The sequence below is a fragment of the Schistocerca gregaria genome, chromosome 7 (assembly GCF_023897955.1).
Source record: "Schistocerca gregaria isolate iqSchGreg1 chromosome 7, iqSchGreg1.2, whole genome shotgun sequence".
Lineage (NCBI taxonomy): Eukaryota > Metazoa > Arthropoda > Insecta > Orthoptera > Acrididae > Schistocerca > Schistocerca gregaria.
Genome location: NC_064926.1, coordinates 495373015 through 495396756, shown reverse-complemented (window position 1 = coordinate 495396756; position 23742 = coordinate 495373015). Strand labels below are relative to the sequence as shown.

Here is a 23742-nt window from a genome sequence, read left to right as displayed (position 1 = left end):
CAGGGATTATGTTCACGTAGTACGCCTCCTCCAGAACTGGTTTCGTGTGCACGAATATTTATGTCCGGACGTTCCTTGCCCACCACAGCCACCAGATCTCAATATAATTGACCCGTTGTGATATACTTTCGAGAAAAGGGTGAATGATCGCTATCCACCTCCATCATCGATACCTGAACTTTCCGCTATTTTGCAGTTTGTTTATCTATATCGGAAGTTGCAGTGTTTATGTATACGCTTGTCTGACACTGTGTAGAGCCCCTATTCGCACAGACGTATCAGCCGCACCTTGCAGGATGACGCCAACGTACCTAAGTCACAGTAGCCACATCAACTGCTGACGAAGTGGAACTACAGCATTTATTTCAAACGATTTTGAGCCGCCACTAAATAGTATTTAGAATCTCTTTCTTTTCACCTCTCGGAAAATTTTATTTTACTCCCAGGTGGTAACAGTGCAGATCGGAAAACACTGCTTTACAGGAAGCAGCAGGACTATCTCGTATGAAACACCACCGCAGTTCGTTGAGCCTTTCTGTGATGGACTCGAGCTACCTGAGCGAACCCATGACGAATCGCTCAACTCTTCTTTCAAACCTCTCCTGCATTAATCCAACTTCTTAAGGTTACTGAACTGAGGAACGATGTCACACGTTCTGTCGCGGTAGGTTTATTTTTTATTTAAGAAACTCTTTTATTGTGTGATTTATACTACCTTAGGACCATCATAATGAATATCAATCGATCATCTGTCTTACTCTTGTAAAGAATTACACTGCCTGGCAAAGAAAGTGAAGCACCCGCAAGATGAAATGTTCCTGCTATCTTGGGAATCATTCCAATTGCTATCGATGTTAAGGATTGCATCAAATAGTAATATCGGTACTTACCGAATTAAGCACACGGTTCTTTGTTGATGGTTAAGGAATACTTAACCTAAATTGCTTTGGATGTAGGTTTCTCCGCTAGGAAAGAGAATCCTATATGTGTATGTTTCAATAATAAACTGCAGAATTATTGAGTCATGGATGTTTATTCATGAAATTTTCCGATAGTTCCATCCACACTAGCCACGTGCATTCAACTGCCGTTAGAACGTCCCTCCAAGACGCATCTCCTCCAAAGAACAAACAATTGACAAGACATTAATATCTTTGGAAATGGAAGATTAATGATGTAACCACAAAAATTAATAACGATAATTCTGACACTAGAAAATGCATGATAAGATTTGATTAACAATTGGCGTAAATCTGAAAGTAGACATTAATATCTGCACATAGTAAAATGCGTAATTAAGATATGCACGTAAGTTGCATAAAAACGAAAGTAGACACTAAGATCTGCACATAGTAATGGGAAGGATAGAATTGGAAAGGTGGTTCCATTTCAAAGAGGAGGCGGAAACGAAATGAAACCTCACAGATTGAGACCTAGTGATTTTGTTTCAGTGATTAGAACAGTGAGTCATATTTACAAAGAAACTGGCAATATGAGCTCATGTATCAGTGCGACGTTTCGCCCCATCTGGCCTGGAAGAAACGGCGCTTCACACAAACTGCTGATAGAGAAACGTGCCACTTGTGGACGAGCAGCGTCAAGCTGAAAAATGGCAACACAATACGGTCAGATGAGAGGCAGCTCGTGACGACGCTGCATCTCCATGAGAAACCGTGCTGCTCTCGGAGTGCCCTTACCGAGAGAGGTGACGCAGTTGTCAGCACACTGGACTCGCATTCGGGAGGACGACGGTTCAAACCTGCGTCCGGCCATCATGATTTAGATTTTCCGTGATTTCCCCAAATCCCTTCAGGCAAATTCCGGAATGGTCCCTTTGAAAGGGCACTGCCGACTGGATTCCCCATCCTTCCCTTATCCGATGGGACGGATGACATCGCTGTTTGGTCCTTTCCTCCAAACCAACCAACCAGAGCACCCTCCATCGCTACCAGCTGAGAGCTGAAGTCATCCCCGATGGCGCCCGACGTGACGACGCAAGGACTAACACCGCTGCGTCTCTCCTAAACGTTGGAAGACTGGAGTCTCTCCCCACGTCGCTACCGTTCTCACCTACGACGATCATCCAGGACAGTGCAGAATCGCAATTCATCACTCAACACAATGCGACGCCATTCGTCAGCAGTTCATGCTTTCCAGTCACGGCACCACTCCAAACACAGCCGTTTGAGTGGCAGGGTCGACGGCAGCCTACGCATCGGACGGTTGTTCCGTAGTCCGGTTGCAACTCTTCTCTCACAAATAGGGCGGGGTCACACAGAATATTGTAGGGAGTACGTAACTTGTCCTCTAATGGCAGGTGCAAATGTGAAGGCGTTACACTGTCAAAAACAAAAATATGGGATTGTGGGTCCACCCTAATGCAAAACAATTAATTAATTAATTGATTATTTATTTATTTATTCCCCCAAACTACTTTCAGCGACAAATATCTCCATCATTAGTGGGTTCTTTGATTCTAAAACATATAGAAATAGCATACTTCTAAACCACTGTATAACATTATTATATGTGTACTGTTCTAAATATTATTTTCTGTAAATTATTTCATAATATCTTGTTTGCTGTAACTCACAGTATGATTTTCACAATTGTTGCTACTGTTTCCGGAAAATTTTCTGCGTCTTTTGTTGCCGCTTTTCGCGGCATACATGATGTCATCTGCAACTGTGTCAGTAAAAAAAAAAGTAGAAAAACGTGGACTTATGTATGTCACCGTTACGCAAATGGGATTGCGGTGTGTTGTGCATACAATTTTGGCTTGTCCTAGGTTTTTACGTAATATGTTATGTACTCATGTTCGTTGGGCTGTTTGGTGCTAGTTTTAGACGTAACTTTCACGTCTTGTTCGTGATCCAAAACATTACGCCATCTTTACGTTCGCGCATGTCGAGAAAAGTGTATCGCATACTGAAAATTGTAGCGGGAGTTCTGACAACTGTTGTTCCTTACTTACGTCTCTGTATGTGAAGGGGAAGTGATTTTTCTGTGTGTGATGGGGTAGTGATTTTCTGTGTTTGTGTTTTCCTGTTCTTTGTCCTGTTCAAAATGGCTCTGAGCACTATGGGACTTAACATCTGTGGTCATCAGTCCCCTAGAACTTGGAACTACCTAACCTAAGGACCTCACACACATCCATCCCCGAGGCAGGATTCGAACCTGCGACCGTAGCGGTCGCGCAGTTCCAGACTGTGGCGCGTAGAACCACTCGGCCACCCCGGCCGGCACGGCGATTCTGTCTCGTGGTGGCTATACTTGGTCTACCGGACCATTGACGATGAGTATGCATGCCCTCAGCTCCCTATGCAGCCCATCGCCGGGTCACCGTCACTGCCCCACAGACCTGCACACTGCACGATGCGACCAACTAGCCCAATGGAGACCCACAGAGAGGCTTCTTTCATATTGTATCAGCTGCTGATAATGTTGTCCGACACGAGTACTCGGGCATCTCCCTGTCCTTCATAGCGACCACTCAACACTTGATGCTGCTCACGTCCTTTATGTAATCTAACAGTCATGGTAACAACATTAAATACGAATAACATTCATGTGCTCTGTTGGCTGTTGCCCATGTCACAGAAGACAGCAACTGATCATTTAAATATCCGCCAATTGTGTAAACGTGTACAACAATGTCATCCCACCGTGTTTTCACCGTGCTTCTTTTTTTTCCCTTTTTCTCAAGCAGTAAATCGCCCCATACAAAAATACTTATGGGTCAAAAGCGACTGCAATTATTCTTGACTGACACGTCTTTTCCACGATACGGGTCTTTTCACCTAGTTACACCTACAGCCACACCCACCCCCCTTCTCCCTGGTCACACCTAGCTATTCACACCGATGTGACAATTAGAGTCGGAGGAGAAGAGCGGAAGGAAGTGAAGCAACTCTAATGTCTTTGCTCAGACATATGCCGTCATGGTGAAAGTCTACCAGATGTCCGAGCCCGTGTTAACACAGCCTGGAAGAAATGTCGCCAGGTGAACGGCGTCCTGTGTGATCGCCATATGCCTTTACGCCGTAAGTCAAAAGGTTTATAGCACAGCAGTACGCCCAGTAGCACTTTATGGGTCAGAGTGTTGGCCAATTACAACGACGCATAAGCAGGCTCTCCACGCAATGGAAATGCGAATGCTCCAATTGTCCCTTAGGCTTACTCGATTTGACCAGGTAACAAACGTCAACGTTCAGCGACTTGGAGTTGCAACCATCACCGACAAACTACGAAAAAGCAGGTTAAGATGGTAGGGACAAGTCATGCGCAGTGAATCAGACTCGGTAGCAAGAATAGCTATGCACCTGGACAAAGGCCGACGACCTCGTGGCAGGCCCAAGATACGATGGATGGATCGTATCAAGAAGGATATGGAATTCATTATTGGCACCTATGAAGATGCCCTTGACAGACGCAAATGGAGGCAGATGTATCAACAAGTGCGCCCTGCTAGACAGGGATAAACACTAAGAAGAAGAAGACACGAATTGACCTATGTTCAGTTACCTTGAGAATCAGCTGGCAGTCTACTGAGTCAATTTATCACCGCCTGTAAGACCAACGGAATTTCACAACCATTCTCTAACGGCATGACGCGCCCCGAACAGAACCGCATTGTTTGCTGGAATTAGTGAGTTTATCAGTTTTTTAATGTTCCATCTCAAATTAATTCAGCCTTGTATGAATTCAGACTTTCAGTAAACATACACTACTGGCCATTAAAATACCTACACCACGAAAATGACGAGCTACAGACGCGAAATTTAAGCGACAGGAAGAAGATGCTCTGATATGCAAATGATTAGCTTTTCAGAGCATTCACACAAGGTTGGCGCCAGTGGCGACACCTACAATGTGCTGACATTAGGAAAGTTTCCAACGGATTTCTCATACACAAACAGCAGTTGGCCTGCGTTGCCGTGTGAAACGTTGTGTCTCGTGTAAGGAGGAGAAATGCGTACCATCACGTTTCCAACTTTGATAAAGGTCGGATTGTAGCATATCGCGATTGCGGTTTATCGTATGGCGACATTGCTGCTCGCGTTGGTCGAGATCCAATGACTGTTAGCAGAATATGGAATCGGTGGGTTCAGGATGGTAATGCGGGACGCCGTACTGGGCCCCAACGGCCTCGTACCACTACCAGTCGAGATGACAGGCATCTTATCCGCATGGCTGTAACGGATCGTGCAGCCGCGTCTCGATCCGTGAGTCAACAGATGGGGACGTTTGCAAGACAACAACCATCTGCACGAACAGTTCGACGACGTTTGCAGCAGCATGGACTATCAGCTGGGAGACCATGGCTGTAGTTACCCCTGGCGCTGCATCACAGACAGGAGCGCCTGCGATGGTATGCTCAACGACGAACCTGGGTGCACGAATGTCAAAACGTCACTTTTTCGGGTGAATCCAGGTTCTGTTTACAGCATCATGATGGTAGCATCCGTGTTTGGCGACATCGCAGTGAATGCACATTGGAAGCGTGTATTCGTCATCGCCATACTGCCGTATCACCCGGCGTGATGGTATGGGGTGCGATTAGTTACACGTCTCTGTCGCCTCTTTTTCGCATTGACGGCGCTTTGAACAGCACTTTGAACAGTGGACGTTGCATTTAAGACGTGTTACCACCCGTGGCTCTACCCTTCATTCGATCCCTGTGAAACCCCACATTTCGGCAGGATAATGCACGACCGCATGTTGCAGGTCCTGTGCGGGCCTTTCTGGATACAGAAAATGTTCGACTGCGGCCCTCGCCAGCACATTCTCCAGATCTCTCACGAGTGGAAAACGTCTGGTCAATGGTGGCCGAGCAGCTGGCTCGTCACAATACGCCAGTAAATACTCTTGATGAACTGTGGTATCTTGTTGAAGCTGCGTGGGCAACTATACTTGTACACGGCATCCAAGCTCTGTTTGACTCAACGCCCAGGCGTATCAAGGCCGTTATTACGGCCAGAGGTGGTTCTGGGTACTGATTTCTCAGGATCTATGCACCCAAATTGTGTGAAAATGTAATCACATGTCAGTTCTAGTATAATATATTTGTCCAATGAATACCCGTTGATGATCTGCATTTCTTCTAGGTGTAGCAATTTTAATGGCCAGTAGTGTACATTATTGTTATTGTACACAACTGTTTAGTTACAATGAGTTTCTGCCACCAGACTCACAAATCGCTGTCAGGATTTAGCCGAGAAAAACGAACAAAGAGTAGCAGAGGATCATGTTAAGGGAAATCCCTTTAACCAAAAGTCAGTAAATTTTGCAACAAAACAGACAGTGGCCACAGGCAACCCTATGGGGACGCTTGTGCGACAGAAATTTCAGAATAGAAATTTCCTGTAGGATCCATACGTTTGAAAGATGCTTATTTCATCTGGAAAGTCACGGAAATTAGAGGCGACGATGTGATTTAAAAGAGTGGCTAACAACCACCTTAGTCAGTGAATGCAGAAAATTTCTGTTGCCCTAAATATACAATGGAGCACGAGTTGGAAATATGGATGAAACAGGTTCGATAGTTACACGTAAATAATAGCAATCTGTCTATTAAAAGAAAAGGAAATGGTTTCCAGAAGAGGTACTGCAAATTATGGGAACAGATACATTAGGTAAGGAATTAATTACGCCAAGTATTTTCTTTTGATCCAGTGTTTCATCAGAATAGCAAAACAGGAAGGATATCAGCGTAGGACGTCTCGTCGACGATGATATCAGAAAAGGGGAACAAGGTGGGGAACGAGAACGGCTGTGGTATTTTCAAAGGAAAGCATCCATGCATTCATTTTAGGCGATTTTGAGAAACCGCTAAGGACCTAAACCTGGATGTCGGAAGTGAGAATTTAACGGCAGTCAGCTCCAACTCTTCCCGTTCTTTATGCTTCTCAAGTGTATGACTATTCTCCCAGGCTTCTAAATTTATATCTCGACAATACCATCGGACAATGTGGAGCATTGGATTCGAAATTAGGCAACGGAAGTTCGGTTCTACATTCCCACCATCCACTTGGTCTTCCACGGTGTTTAATAATCGCTTAACTTAAATGCCGCATTGTTTTCCTGACCACCTCATCCGAAGTCATTATCAGTCTCTCTACTGACTTCGCCGTCGACACTGATCTTGCTTACACCCAAACCTCCACATGTTAGACGCTCAGATCGGTACCAAACGTTGTATGTCCATCGAGTATCAACTAAACATCGATTTAGTTCATGCTATGTGCTGCCGTCCAGTAGACCAAGCGTAGTGGTCAATTACATGTAACACCATAACTAAGAAGCACAGGAGAAGCGTATCTGTGAGTGATTGTTTCGTAGATTTGACGTGGGTGAGTTTGTAGAGCGTGTGGTCGTCGTATAAAAAGGCCCCACATTCAGACCTCACTGATGACATTTTTTAAAACTGTTTACGTGTAAAACTGTTATGCAGTAGAACATTTTCCTGACGTGTAAAAGAACTTTTCGGAGTTTGTGGCAATGTTCTTTTGGCAGTCTATTTTTGCTCCGTTAGTTGAACGTTATGTACCCTTTATTGATCGTATTACTTTTTTATTATTATTACTATTCTATTATTATTATTATTATTATTATTATTATTATTATTATTATTATTTTTGCACGTGTGATTCAATTTTTTCCTTATTTTCTGTTTCGCTTGTATATTCTATGAAACTAAATCGGACTGCCAAGAGAACACTGCTGTAAACTCCAAGCAGTCGTTTTACATGACAAACACGTTGTCCCATATAACGTTTTCACGCTTAATATAGTACAATTATTTGTCGTTATTGGGGTTTGAACCCAAGACGTTTGGTACGAAGATATAATGCTTTACCAACTTCCTCACAGAAGCTACATTTGTCACAGTTACTCTTTTCCTGTGCTCCGTAAATCTGTTGTTACTTTTAATTAACGTATACGCCCGTTCTGTTGGACAACAGCACATAGTGCGAACAAAATGTAAGTTTTCATTGATACTCACTCAACAGACAACGTTTGGTAACGATCTGAGTGTGTGGCATATGGAGGCTTGGGAGTTAGTTTTTTCTTTCCTTCTTCCATTTTGACAACGCAATTAGAGAAAGCAAGACTATTGTAAACCTAGTCAATCCCCATATCGAAATTGTTGCAAACAATTTTACTGCCACCTTTGCAGGTGGTCACGATATTATACCAGTAAATATTTTGACGACTGTAGTAAAGGCGGTACTCTGTACAGAGGATATTCGAAGAAAAGTCATGTATAACAGCGAGCCATTCCCACAGAGGAGAAGAAATGTTGACAGAGCAAACGTAAAATGGACAGAGCAGCTGCATAAATTGGAACTAAGTGGACGATGAGATTTACTGCTTGGTAGGGAAGATGAAGCGCTCCGCAAATGTTTAGCCTTGTAAATGGGCGCTGCTTTCGGCATTTGTTGAACGTTACACAAGCATCGTTGCGTCCCGCGAAGGTAAGCAGATTACCCGTCGCTACCTGAGCCCGCTGGAGGTAATGGCGTCTAATATACGTTACCACGCTGCTGCGTTTTGAGCCGGGGGCCGTAGTTAATGAGGGTAACCGGAGTCTAACAACTTTTGCGCCGCTCATCTTCAAAGTCCTCAGGCGCTGATACGAAAAACGTGTGCCACTTCACCGAAACAGGTAATGCACACAAAGGTGACACAGTTTGGCTGATTTAGAGACGACAGCAATTTACTTACTGTGTAGCAGAACAGAAAATGAGTTACACTTTATTATGACATTAATTTGTTGTTGTTGTGGTCTTCAGTCCTGAGACTGGTTTGATGCAGCTATCGATGCTACTCCATCCTGTGCAAGCTTCTTCATCTCCCAATACGTACTGCAGCCTACATCCTTCTGCATCTGTTTAGTGTATTCATCTCTTGGTATCCCTCTACGATGTTTACTCTCCACGCTGCCCTCCAATACTAAATTGGTGATTCCTTGATGCCTCAGAACATGTACAACCAACTCCTCTTCTCCCCAATCCTATTCAATACTTCCTCATTAGAATCTTCAGCGTTCTTCTGTAACACCACATTTCAAAGGCTTCTATTCTCTTCTTGTCCAAACTATTTATCGTCTATGTTTCACTTCCATACATGGCTACACTCCATACAAATACTTTCAGAAACGACTTCCTGACATTTAAATCTATACTCGATGTTAACAAATTTCTCTTCTTCAGAAACGCTTTCCTTGCCATTGCCAGTCTACATTTTATATCCTCTCTACTTCAACCATCATCAGTTACTTTGCTCGCCAAATAGCAAAACTCATTACTACTTTAAGTGTCTCATTTCCTAATATAATTCCCTCAGTATCGCCCGACTTAATTCGACTACATTCCATTATTCTCGTTTAGCTATTGTTGATGTTCATCTTGTATCTTCCCTTCAAGACACTGTCCATTCCGTTCAACTGCTCTTCCAAGTCCTTTGCTGTCTCTGACAGAAATACAATGTCATCGGCGAACCTTAAAGTTTTTATTTCTTCTCCGGGGATTTTAATACCTACTCCAAACTTTTCTTTTGTTTCCTTTACTGCTTGCTCAATATACAGATTGAATAACATCGGGGAGTGGCTACAATCCTGTCTCACTCCCTTCCCAACCACTGCTTCCTTTTCATGTCCTTCGACTCTTATTACTGACATCTGGTTACTGTACAAATTGTAAATAGCCTTTCGTTCCCTGTATTTTACCATTACCACCTTCAGAATTTGAAAGAGATTATTCCAGTCAACATTGTTGAAAGCTTTCTCCAAGTCTACAAATGCTAGAAACATAGGTTTGCCTTTTCTTACTCTATCTTCTAAGATAAGTCGTGGGTCAGTATCGCCTCGCGTGTTCTTATATTTCTACGGAATCCAAACTGACCTTCCCCGAGGTCGGCTTCTACCAGTTTTTCCATTCGTCTGAACAGAATTCGGGTTAGTATTTTGCAGCCGTGACTTATTAAACTGACAGTTCGGTAATTTTCACATCTGTCAACGCCTGCTTTCTTTGGGATTGGAATTATTATATTCTTCTTGAAGTCTGAGGGTAATTCGCCTGTCTCATACATTTTGCTCACCAGATGGTAGAGTTTTGTCAGGACTGGCTCTCCCAAGGCTGTCAGTAGTTCTAATGGAATGTTGTCTACTCCCGGGGCCTTGTTTCGACTTAGGTCTTTCAGTCCTCTATCAAACTCTTCACGCAGTATCATATCTCCCATTTCATCTTCATCTACATCTACATCCTCTTCCACTTCCATATTATTGTCCTCAAGAACATTGCCCTTGTATAGGCCCTCTATATACTCCCTCCACCTTTTTGCTTTCCCTTCTTTGCTTAGAACCGGGTTTCCATCTGAGCTCTTGATATTCATACAAGTGGTTCTCTGTTCTCCAAAGGTCTCTTTAATTTTCCTGTAGGCAGTATCTATCTTACCCCTAGTGAGGTAAGCCTCTACATCCTTACATTTGTCCTCTAGCCATGCCTGCTTAGCCATTTTGCACTTCCTGTCGATCTCATTTTTGAGACGTTTGTATTACTTTTTGCCTGCTTCATTTACTGCATTTTTATAATTTCTCCTTTCATCAATTAAATTCAGTATTTATTCTGTCACCCAAGGATTTCTACTAGCCATCGTCTTTTTACCTACTTGATTTTCTGCTGCCTCAAAGCTATCCATTCTTCTTCTACTGTATTTCTTTCCCCCATTCTTGTCCATTGTTCCTTTATGCTCTTCCTGAAACTCTCTACAACCTCTGGTTCCTTCAGTTTATCCAGGTCCCATCTCCTTAAATTCCCACCTTTTTGCAGTTTCTTCAGTTTTATTTAATCTACAGTTGATAACCAATAGATTGTGGTCAAAGTCGACATCTGCCCCTGGAAATGTCTTACAATTTAAATCCTGGTTCCTAAATCTCTGTCTTACCATTATATAATTTATCTGATATCTTCTAGTATCTGCAGGGTTCTTCCATGTATACTACCTCCTTTCATGATTCTTGAACCATTAATTAGAAAAAAACTTAGTCAAATGTTTCGTCTATCGGAATGTTGTTTTATACACCCTAGTGCTTTCTTAGAAATGGCCTTTTCGGAGGTTGTACGCCCTTGTCTTTATCCAGTATGAGAATTAGTTTGCTCAGTCATCTACATAGGGCACAACGTTGCACTCTTTAATGCATAAAGCATTACTAGAGGTGGAAGTCAAGTCAACTGCCGTGATAAATACTTGCAGAGGCCAAGAGTAATAGAAGTGTAATGTAACACATGTGAGGACATGCAGACCGGTGGGGAAGAGTACCGCTTCTGATATTTTATTTATTATAACCTAAACAGTAAGTTGCAAAATTATTTAAACAATGCCATCCTGAACGGGAAGATCTTGTTCTTGGTGTACGATTTAAATACAGAAATTCTGAGAAAAATGAAACATACTACGAGGGCTGGAACTTTAATAGTGGCAACTACTTATTTTCAGCTCCTACAAAATAGGTACGTGTTTCAAAGTGTTACTGACCAAAAGTAGTCACAAGCATTGGGTATAACCCGTTGCCAGCGATGTGGAAGTCGTAGGATACTCTTAGCAGTGCCAGTTGTGTTGACACTTCGGGCGGTTCGGTCTATTGCCCGACGAATTTGTAGCAGTTCTGAAGCGAGGGCCGTGAAGGGTTTCCTAGAAATCTAGTTGAACTCACGAGGGCTTAAGTCAGGGGAGTTCAAAAGGTGGTATAGCACTTAGCAGCCCCATCAATAAAACAAATCAGTAACACCTTGAGCATTGTCTTGTAAAATGATGGTCAAGTCCTGCAGAAAGTGTCATCACTTATGTCTCTAAGCTGATCGTAGGTTGTGTTCCAAAAATGAACAGCATAGAGACAGAAGTCATGACACTGTCAAGTTTTTATAAATGAGCTGTGAATCTGAAAGACACCCCTTTGACAAACGGATCTATTGAATTTATCAAGTGTCGCCCTTTCAGGTTTCCACACACGACGGATGGATGACGCTACTGAGAAGAAACGTTATAGCTGTTTCAAAATTTGTCGTTTGCTATTGTTAAATATGGCAACGCTGAAGCTGTTAGTAGTTTGTTTATAATGAGGATTTAAATGAACAGTACTGCTAAAAGTGGAGATGTCGAGTGAAGACCACATTTTTAAGACGTTCGTCAAGGCCGAACTCAACAACGTGCCTCGAACCGTTTCGTTCCACTTTTGGAAAGCAATCAAGTTTAGAAAATAATGTGTGCAATTGGTTTGTAGAATATCGTCGTAAACGTCCTTCCGTCAGCGATGTACAATGCCTGACAAAAAAGTTAAGTACCCAGAAGACATTGTCGAATGCGTAGATGATTACGGCTGCAATTCTCTGTGACAGGTGGAACAGCATCAGAGCTCGTTAGTGTTGTTAGTGTTTAGTATTGTTGCCGGGTCTGTTGGGGTATCTAAAGGCTGTAAACTACATCAGATGTTGAATCACCAGTGTCAAGTGTACGGATATACTACGTAGTCGCTTGAGACAACGTAATCAGTGCCTCACACAGCTTGAAAGAGATCTCAGTGTTGGTCTCAATTTGATGCCTTACAATATCCAAATTTATGGGGCTTACGGATGTGCCAATGGAGTGTGAGGCAGGCACACTATATAATATCACCCGTTTCCTACTACTTCTTCTCTTTCAGCGCAAATGTTTGTAAGTATCTGTGCAATTGATCTACCGGTGATCAAAAAGTCAGTATAAATTTGAAAACTTAATAAACCACGGAATAATGTAGATAGAGAGGTAAAAATTGACACACATGCTTGGAATGACATGGGGTTTTATTAGTACCAAAAAAGAAAGTATTGCTAGACGCGTGAAAGATCTCTTGCGCGCGTCGTTTGGTGATGATCGTGTGCTCAGCCGCCACTTTAGTCATGCTTGGCCTCCCAGGTGCCCAGACCTCAGTCCGTGCGATTATTGGCTTTGGGGTTACCTGAAGTCGCAAGTGTATCGTGATCGACCGACATCTCTAGGGATAGTGAAAGACAACATCCGACGCCAATGCCTCTCCATAACTCCGGACATGCTTTACAGTGCTGTTCACAACATGATTCCTCGACTACAGCTATTGTTGAGGAAGGATGGTGGACATATTGAGAATTTCCTGTAAAGAACATCATCTTTGCTTTATCTTATTTTGTTATGCTAATTATTGCTATTCTAATCAGATGAAGCGCCATCTGTCGGACATTTTTTGAACTTTTGTATTTTTTTGGTTCTAATAAAACCCGATGTCATTCGAAGCATGTGTGTCAATTTGCACCTCTCTATCTACATTATTCCGTGATTTACTTAGTTTTCAAATTTATACTAACTTTTTGATCACCCAGTATATAGATCAAACACTCATTACGACTCTCTCTCTCTCTCTCTCTCTCTCTCTCTCTCTCTCTCTCTCTCTCTCTGTGTGTGTGTGTGTGTGTGTGTGTGTGTGTGTGTGCGTGCGAGAGAGAGAGAGAGACAGACAGACAGACAGACAGAGAGAGAGAGAGAGAGAGAGAGAGAGAGAGAGAGAGAGAGAGAGAGAGAGAGAGAGAGATTATCTCCGATTCGTGATGCAGAAACTCTGTGGATGTAATGTGGAACATTACGTTTACTAGGAACTGATTTACTTCTGATTTAGCAGTTTTGGAGAGTGTGATCGCAGCGGAACTGTAATTAGCGGCATTGTTGGAAGCTGCCATTTTGAACACAGAATGTAATTTTGTTGATTATATCAACATTTTATCTCGTACAAGAGGTTAATGTATCCTGAAATATAGCTATGAAGATCATTTGCGGAAAAATATAATTTCCTGAATCGAAAAGGTCCGTTTAATTCTTTGGGTATTTTAACTTCTGCCTCGTCTGTGACTCGAAACATTATTTGGTGTGTCATAACTCGTAGGGAACTACGTGTCCTGCACCACGGCAGTTTATGCTCTATATCGAGGGATTAATTTCTGGACTTTAATCGAAATTAATACACAACTTGGAAACTGATTACGATGCTGCAGAGTGAGTATGTCATAGCGTCCATGACGTACGGTTGTGCCTCTGACTATTTTAAAAATTTTCAGTGTCTAAGATCGCCGGAATTCTGCAGAGCCACAGGTGCTGACTGTGACATCGAGAGGCCGACACAGTACGATTACGAACTGTAATTTCCGAATTATTTTGTTTTACAGACATGAGAATCCAAACAGGAATTAACTTTATACCTGGGAGTGTGGGAGACAGTTTTGCTAAAATATTGGGGAAGCCACGTCTCTCGCCCAAAAGTTTCCAGCCAAGTAGTAGATATTATTCAGTCATAATAATTTAACTTGAGTTTAGTGGGGAAAGAAGTTAAACACTTTAGAAAATAATGTGCACAACCGGTTTGCAGATTTCGTCGTGACCGTCCTTCCGTCAGCGATGTACAAAAAGAAGCACCCAGAAGACATTGTCGGATACGTAAATGATAGAGTGGCACTACTCAGTGACAGGCAGACCAGCACCAGAGCGCATTAGTGTTGTTCGTGTTTAGTGATATCATCCAGCCTGTTGGCGTGTATAATGGCCGTGAGCTGCATCAGATGTTGAGTAATCACTGTCAAGGATACGGATATGCCGCGTAGTCGCGTGAGACAGCGCCATCTGTGTCTGACACAGCTTGAAAGGGACCTGACTGTTAGTCTCCAGTTGACAGATTACAGTACCCAGATTAGTGGGGCATTCGGATGGGCCAGTGCCCTGATACTGGACTGCATGGACAGGCACACTCGTCGTGAACATCCCGGTCGACCACACACGCCGGACTAGCACAAGGGAGCATGGCCGCACTGTGCACCAAGCACGTCTGAAATCCCTTCACATCTTCTCCTGCCGTACGCGAACAAGCAATGGACTCCTCGCAACATTCTGTTTCCTCCCACATCACTGGTCGGAGTCTACTGGAAGCCGGACTGGGAAATTAGTGTAGGCTGCTGTCAATGCATCAGAAACGGCTGCGTTTGAGGTGTTACAGTAACCAGGAAGCGTAGCCTGTTGATGAATGTTCTGTGACTAGTCGCACTACCTTGGATGACCATTGTGGGCGACGTGCCGTGAGGTCTCACCCTTCCAACGGCGAGGCACAGCAGTGTTACTCCTGCCTAAATCCTTGGGGAGCCATCGAGTAGACTTTAGGTCACGGCTGGTGGTGACAGAGAGAACTCTTGACAGCACAGCGGTTCGTGACGGACATCCGTTGTCCTCATACGTCACCTATCAAGTAATCAAGATGCCATTTTTCAACACGACAATGCTCGTCCACACATGGCACGTGTCTGAACTGTCGGCGTGATGTTGAGGTTGAGTTATACCCGCGGCAGGCAATATCGTAGGTGTGCCCCCCCCTCCCCCCCCCCCCCCCCCCCCACTACATGCGTGGAACCATATCGGACGCCAACTCTGTCCCAGTGCCGGTATCGAAAACATCAAGGACCAGTTACAACAGTAACTGTCTCAGCAGTGGGAACAGCGGCTGTCTGGCATCCCTTGCAACCGAATCAGTGCATGCAACGTAGCCAGAGGCAACATCATGAGTGGGCCCATACAGGCAAGTTCTTCGCAAATTTGACTCGATTTTGTAATCACTGGGAAAGCAGCACATTCTCTCCCGCCCTGTAAAGTTCAATTTAGTTTTTTCTTCTCATATGCTCGTCTCTCTCTCTCTCTCGCTCTTTTTTTTGACAAGCAGTGTGTATCTAATATTAGCGAAAACAGTAATGCTAAATATGTATGTAAATGTGGTACCCGTCGTTATCTCCTTCTGCTCCCTCGCTCTGTCCATCTCCTGCCACCCATCTCTTTGCCCATTTCATCCTCATCCCTGATCTGTATCTCCTCGTAACCTTCTCCTCCGTACCTCTGTCCATTTCCTCCTCCTCTTCTCTTTTTGCTCATCTCCTCCTCCTTTCACTTGCCTCGAGATGACTGTGTGTTTGTGTTGTCCTCATAATTTCATCACCATTCATGAAAGTGGCGAGATTGGGCTGAGCAAAGGTTGGGAATTTGTGTGGGCGCTGATAACCGTGCAGTTGAGCGCCCCGCAAACTAAACATCATCATCATCATCATCATCATTATCATCATTTCCTCCTCCAGCTTTCTGTCCATCTCCTCTTCGACCCTCTCTCTGACCTTAAGACTTGTTTATTGTTATCGCGAACAAAACCGTAATAGGGAGCTGAATTCGCTTAAAATGAATGGGATAATGGTTGGTCTCACTGTCATGCTGGCTATGAGAGAGCTCTCTCCTGCTGCTGGGTCTGTGAGGATAACAGCTTCAATGATGGTATTTTGCATAGCTTTAATTTGCGGGCGGGAAAGATTACAATGTATTCCAAACGTAGGTCTATAAAACATAGAAACTAGATTCCTGTTCTCTGTTAAGGCCAATTGCGAGGACGAAAACAAACCAGCACACTGTTGCATATACAGTTTTTATTTAAAATTTTGTATAATGAGAAAGAATATGTTTGAGAAAAACCACTTGCCTAACGGTTTAAAGGTCCTGCTATCGCATTTAAAACACGCTTTGAAAATGTTAGATCTAAGGCGCTGCAGTCATGGACTATTCGGCTGGTCCCGACGGAGGTTCGAGTCCTCCCTCGGGCACGGGTGTGTGTGTTTATCCTTAGGATAATTTAGGTTAAGTAGTGTGTAAGATTAGGGACTGATGACCTTAGCAGTTAAGTCCCATACGATTTCACACACATTTGAACTGTTCAGAGATGTCACTAAACCCGCCCAAAGATTTAAACAAGCAGGCATGAGCAGCGCCTATTAGACGGAAGGCGTCGAGCAGCCGATCAGTTCGTCATTCCACCAGGAAGGAGGTACACACTTCGTGTTGTCTGTTGATCGACTGTACCTAGACGGTCAATAACGCGGTTCGATCGCGTTCGCATTGTTACTTTGTGCCAGGAATGGCTCTGAACAAGTTAAGTGTCCAGGCGACTCGAAGTGAACCAAAGCGATGTAGTTCGGACATGGAGGAGATTCAGAGAGACAGGAACTATCGATGAGATGCCTCGCTCAGGCCGCCAAAGGGCTATTACTGCAGTGGATGACAGCTACCTAAGGATTAAGGCGCCGAGGAACCCTAACAGCAACGCCACCATGTTGAATAATGCTTTTCGTGCAGCCACAGGACGTCGTGTTACGACTGAAACTGTGCGCAATAGGCTGCATGATGCGCAACTTCACTCCATGGCGAGGTCCATCTTTGCAACCATGACACCATGCAGCGCGGTACAGATGGGCCCAACAACATGCCGAATGGACCGCTCAGGTTTGGCACCACGGTCTCTTCACCGATGAGTGTCACATATCCATTCAACCAGACAATCGTTGGACACGTGTTTGGAGGCAACCCGGTCTGACTGAGCGCCTTAGACACACTCTCCAGCGAGTGCAGCAAGGTGGAAGTTTCCATCTTTTTTGGGGTGGCATTATGTGGGGCCGACGTACGCCGCTGGTGGTCATGAAAGGCGCCGTAACGACTATACTATACGTGAATGTCATCCTCCGACCAATAGTGCAACCATATCGGTAGTATATTGTCGAGGTATTCGTCTTCATGGACGACAATTCACGCCCCGATCGTACACATTTGTTAATGACTTTCTTCAGGATAACGACATCGCTCGACTAGAGTGGCCAGATATGAACCCTATCGAACATGCCTGGGATAGATTGAAAAGGGCTGTTTATGGACGACTAGATCCACCAACCACTCTGAGGCATCTACGCCGAATCGACGTTGAGGAGAGGGACAATCTGGACCAACAGTGCCTTGAAGAACTTGAGGATAGTATGCCACGACGAATGTATAAATGCAAGAGGACGCGCTACTGGGTATTAGAGGTACGGGTGTGTACAACAGTCTGGACCACAACGTCTGAAGGTCTCGCTGTATGGTGGTACAACAGGCAATGTGTGGTTTTAATGATTAATAAAAAGGGCGGAAATGATGTTTATGTTGATCTCCATTCCAGGTTCCTGTACAGGTTCGGGAAGTCTCTGAACCGAGATGAGGCAAAACTTTTTTTGATGTGTGTACATAGTGAGTGAGTGAGTGAGTGAGTGAGAGAGAGAGAGAGAGAGAGAGAGAGAGAGAGAGAGAGAGAGAGAGAGAGAGAGAGGCCTATACTTTCCAAAATGTTTATCAGAGAACTGTGCAAAAACTAAGTAAATCGCTCAAGTACTTTTCGAGATTTTTGGTAACAAAGTTAAATAACGATTTTTATTTATAGAATAGCACTGAATACATTATCTAATGGGTGAGGTAAACTTTTATTACTTGGCCATTTTTCTCGAATTATTTGTATAGCTTGTTGAACACCCTGTATTATTTCGGAAGCCTGCAGCTGTTTGATTGGCTCCAGCAGTACAGTAGATAAAGAGAGATTGGCGACTCACCGGGAAGTACTGCAGGACGACCTGGTTGAGCAGTGTGGAGATGGCGTAGAAGTCGCCGACGTTGATACCGTAGGCGACGAGCAGCAGCGCGAAACCGGGGTTGGTGACGAGGCGCCACGTCGAGGACAGGAAGCTGCCGCCCCCGCCGCCGCCCTCGTCGGCCGCCGCCTCCTTCTGCGCCGCCTGCGCCGGGCTCGGGGGTGTGGGCGGCGCCGCCCGGAACACTGGCGGGTGCACACACGGCCGTCAGTCTAGGAACGCTCATTACGGAGCCCACTCGTAAAGTCTTACCCATCATCCTCAAAAAATAAAAACTACGTAATTCAAAATGGTTGAAATGGCTCTGAGCTCTATGGGACTTAACTTCAAAGGTCATCAGTCCCCTAGAATTTAGAACTACTTAAACCTAAGGACATCACACACATCCATGCCCGAGGGGATTCGAATCTGCGACGGTAGCGGCCCCGCGGTTCTAGACTGTAGCGCCTAGAACCGTTCGGCCACACCAGCTGGCTGGAGACCAAGACGTGAATACACTAAGCAGATTCAGAAGTTACTCGGAGATGATGAAGCTTGCACAGGATAGAGTAGCATTGAGAGCTGCAGCAAACCCGTCTCTGGACTGAAGGTGCAACAACAACATATATGTCTGTAGGTCCGATGCTAGAGGACCCAAAACCAAATGACACAGCCAATTCGTGAAGTGGAGTGCGTACGATAATTCGGTTGCAGTAGTTGAAGGGGGACTATGCTGCGGCAATCTGTGCTGGGTTGGTGGAAGTGTTTTGCAACGACGCACCATCATAAGCTCACCGGACAATAAATTTGTCCCACCAGTGGACACGCACAGATGAACTGTTAAGCCTTTACAGATGGCGTAGTGATAGAGTCACTTGCTCACCTGGGCGCGCACTGCCTCCACGTGGGCAGTAGCGATCAGTGAGACAGTTATGTTTCAAGTGGCCATTGTACGTAACAATGGGTACACGTAAAGGTGTAACAGTGTGTGACAAAAATGAGCAATGGAGCTTGCACATGCCCATGGCCATACCGTATGTGAAGTTGCTGGATTTGTTGGTGTTTCGTGAGGGACTCTTCAAACGTGTGTACAAGAAATCAGCTAATGTCCTATGTTACAAATAAGGTGTGGATTATTGTAATTATGAATTATTGTAACATTCAAATAGCATTTTCGGTTAATAATCCCACAAAATATCTGTTATTTTTAAGTAATTAAGAGTTAAAAATCACTACATTTCAAACATTAGTCACGCGAAGGAAGACGTTCTGTTACCGGCCGAAGCTCTGGTGACGTCACACGCCGGGAGTACTACGAAGCTATATGTGTGTTACGGGAGTGTTTTAGCTAAAGTTATAAAAATGCAGTACATGAAGCAGGCAAAAAGGAATACAGACGTCTCAAAAATGAGATCGACAGAAAGTGCAAAATGGCTAAGCAGGGATGGCTAAAGGACAAATGTAAGGATGTAGAGGCTTATCTCACCAGGGGAAAGATAGATACTGCCTACAGGAAAATTAAAGAGACCTTTGGAGATAAGAGAACAACTTGTATGAACATCAACAGCTCAGATGGAAACCCAGTTCTAAACAAAGAAGGGAAAGCAGAAAGGTGTAAGGAGTACATAGAGGGTCTATACAAGGGCGATGTACTTGAGGACAATATTATGGAAATGGAAGAGGATGTAGATGAAGACGAAATGGGAGATACGATACTGCGTGAAGAGTTTGACAGAGCACTGAAAGACCTGAGTAGAAACAAGGCCCCCGGAGTAGACAACATTCCATTGGAACTACTGACGGCCTTGGGAGAGCCAGTCCTGACAAAACCGTAATATCTGGTGAGCAAGATGTATGAAACAGGCGAATTACCCTCAGACTTCAAGAAGAATATAATAGTTCCAATTCCAAAGAAAGCAGGTGTTGACAGGTGTGAAAATTACCGAACTGTCAGTTTAATAAGTCACGGCTGCAAAATACTAACGCGAATTCCATAGAAATGTTGGAACACGTGAGGCCATAATGACCCTACGACTTATCTTAGAAGCTAGATTAAGGAAGGGCAAACCTACGTTTCTAGCGTTTGTAGACTTAGAGAAAGCTTTTGACAATATTGACTGGAATACTCTCTTTCAAAATCTAATGGAGGCAGGGGTAAAATACAGGAAGCGAAAGGCTGTTTACAATTTGTACAGAAATCAGATGGCAGTTATAAGTCTCGAGGGGCATGAAAGGGAAGTAGCGGTTGCGAAGGGAGCGAGACAGGGTTGTAGCCTGTCCCCAATGTTATTCAATCTGTATATTGAGCAAGCAGTAAAGGAAACAAAAGAATAATTCGGAGTAGGTATTAAAATCCATGGAGAAGAAATAAAAACTTTGAGGTTCGCCGATGACATTGTAATTCTGTCAGAGACAGCAAAGGACTTGGAAGAGCAGTTGAACAGAATGGATAGTGTCTTGAAAGGAGGGTATAAGACGAACATCAACAAAAGCAAAACGAGGATAATGGAATGTAGTCGAATTAAGTCGGGTGACGCTGAGCGAATTAGATTAGGAAATGAGACACTTAAAGTAGTAAAGGAGTTTTGCTATTTGGGGAGCAAAATACCTGATCATGGTCGAAGTAGAGAGGATATAAAATGCAGACTCTCAACGGCAAAGAATGCATTTCTGAAGAAGAGAAATTTGTTAACATCGAGTATAGATTTAAGTGTCAGGAAGTCATTTCTGAAAGTGTTTGTATGGAGTGTAGCCATGTATGGAAGTGAAACATGGACGATAAATAGTTAGGACAAGTAGAGAATACAAGCTTTCGAAATGTGGTGCTACAGAAGAATGCTGAAGATTAGGAGGGTAGATCACATAACTAATTAGGAAGTATTGAATAGGATTGGGGAGAAGAGAAGTTTGTGGCATAACTTGACCAGAAGAAGGGATCGGTTGGTAGGACATGTTCTGAGGCATCAAGGAATCACCAATTTAGTATTGGAGGGCAGTGTGGAGGGTAAAAATCGTGGAGGGAGACCAACAATCAGTATTTTTTTTTTTGCAAAAACTTTAGTTATTTTGTGACGGAAAACGCATTTGCAGCTCTTAGCAGTGGAAAGGAAGTTTGTGAAGGATGGTAGTGGAAACCTTGACAGTGTCAGTGCGTTTATGGTCTCTTCGTTCTTCAAAAACAGCCCAGATTTTTATGTTTTGGAAATAAGAAACGTGAAAACAACATTGCACGGCGACTGGGACGGAAGTACTGTGACAGTAAGAAGTTGCAGAACTGTCTTAAAAGTGAGTAATTGCTGTGGTTGTTGCCAGAACTACTAACTTTTTCCGACACCCCTTTTCCCAATTTTCATATTTTCAGACAGCGTACTAGCACTCGTCTGGAGCTGCACACCATGGTCGTGTTTGTCTTCGACTTTACGCATTGCCGTTTCTCTGTCCCTCCAGGTTATTAATTAAAACCACCAGAGCGATATGTCTATTAAATTTGCGCCAGCTAAACCTAAAATTATCTGTTGTTTTACTGCATAATTAACTGCTCCTGAAACACTTCTGCTTTAACAGAACTAACTTTCATTATAACGTAATGGCCTGCTCATACCACATTTCCTTGTAGGTTCCATGCAATATTTAGGTTTCCTCTTTGTCAGAATCGTACAGCTTTACAACATGGTCAATGGCGATTGTTTGAAGTAGCAAATTATTGCCTTCAACGACTTGTTTGGGAAGAATGACGTGGTCGCAAATTGTTAAATATTTCTCAGATTCTTCATCAAAAGAGCTACATAAGGCATGAAATACAGTTCTTAACACCATCCTTGTGATTCATTTCAAATTGATCAAGTGTAAACTGAAGCTAATAAATGAAAATGGATATTAAAATGTAGTATAATAAACATTTTAAAGCTCTGACATAAATGTTTTACGAATAGGGTAAACTTAAGAATAGGAAGAAATAAAAAAATAGTTTCTCTGAAAGATAATTAAATTTGAGGCCTTCTTTAACAATTCGACACGCTATCTACACTCCTGGAAATTGAAATAAGAACACCGTGAATTCATTGTCCCAGGAAGGGGAAACTTTATTGACACATTCCTGGGGTCAGATACATCACATGATCACACTGACAGAACCACAGGCACATAAACACAGGCAACAGAGCATGCACAATGTCGGCACTAGTACAGTGTATATCCACCTTTCGCAGCAATGCAGGCTGCTATTCTCCAATGGAGACGATCGTAAAGATGCTGGATGTAGTCCTGTGGAACGGCTTGCCATGCCATTTCCACCTGGCGCCTCAGTTGGACCAGCGTTCGTGCTGGACGTGCAGACCGCGTGAGACGACGCTTCATCCAGTCCCAAACATGCTCAATGGGGGACAGATCCGGAGATCTTGCTGGCCAGGGTAGTTGACTTACACCTTCTAGAGCACGTTGGGTGGCACGGGATACATGCGAACGTGCATTGTCCTGTTGGAACAGCAAGTTCCCTTGCCGGTCTAGGAATGGTAGAACGATGGGTTCGATGACGGTTTGGATGTACCGTGCACTATTCAGTGTCCCCTTGACGATCACCAGAGGTGTACGGCCAGTGTAGGAGATCGCTCCCCACACCATAATGCCGGTTGTTGGCCCTGTGTGCCTCGGTCGTATGCAGTCCTGATTGTGGCTCTCACCTGCACGGCGCCAAACACGCATACGACCATCATTGGCACCAAGGCAGAAGCGACCCTCATCGCTGAAGACGACACGTCTCCATTCGTCCCTCCATTCACGCCTGTCGCGACACCACTGGAGGCGGGCTGCACGATGTTGGAGCATGAGCGGAAGACGGCCTAACGGTGTGCGGGACCGTAGCCCAGCTTCATGGAGACGGTTGCGAATGGTCCTCGCCGATACCCCAGGAGCAACAGTGTCCCTAATTTGCTGGGAAGTGGCGGTGCGGTCCCCTACGGCACTGCGTAGGATCCTACGGTCTTGGCGTGCATCCGTGCGTCGCTGCGGTCCGGTCCCAGGTCGACGGGCACGTGCACCTTCCGCCGACCACTGGCGACAACATCGATGTACTGTGGAGACCTCACGCCCCATGTGTTGAGCAATTCGGCGGTACGTCCACCCGGCCTCCCGCATGCCCACTATACGCCCTCGCTCAAAGTCCGTCAACTGCACATACGGTTCACGTCCACGCTGTCGCGGCATGCTACCAATGTTAAAGACTGCGATGGAGCTC

General features: G+C 44.3%; 1 protein-coding gene across 2 annotated transcripts in view; it reads right to left on the bottom strand.

The window, feature by feature from the left end:
• Positions 1 to 23742, bottom strand: part of LOC126281398 (feline leukemia virus subgroup C receptor-related protein 2) — a 636393-nt gene that overhangs the window by 178911 nt on the left and 433740 nt on the right. For both annotated transcript variants that reach the window (XR_007551260.1, XM_049980331.1), the window contains exon 4: positions 18492 to 18715. Coding sequence is in view for 1 of the 2 variants with exons in the window: in XM_049980331.1 (XP_049836288.1) it covers positions 18492 to 18715 (224 nt within the window). In the remaining variant the exon portion in view is untranslated. The remainder of the gene's footprint in view (positions 1 to 18491; positions 18716 to 23742) is intronic.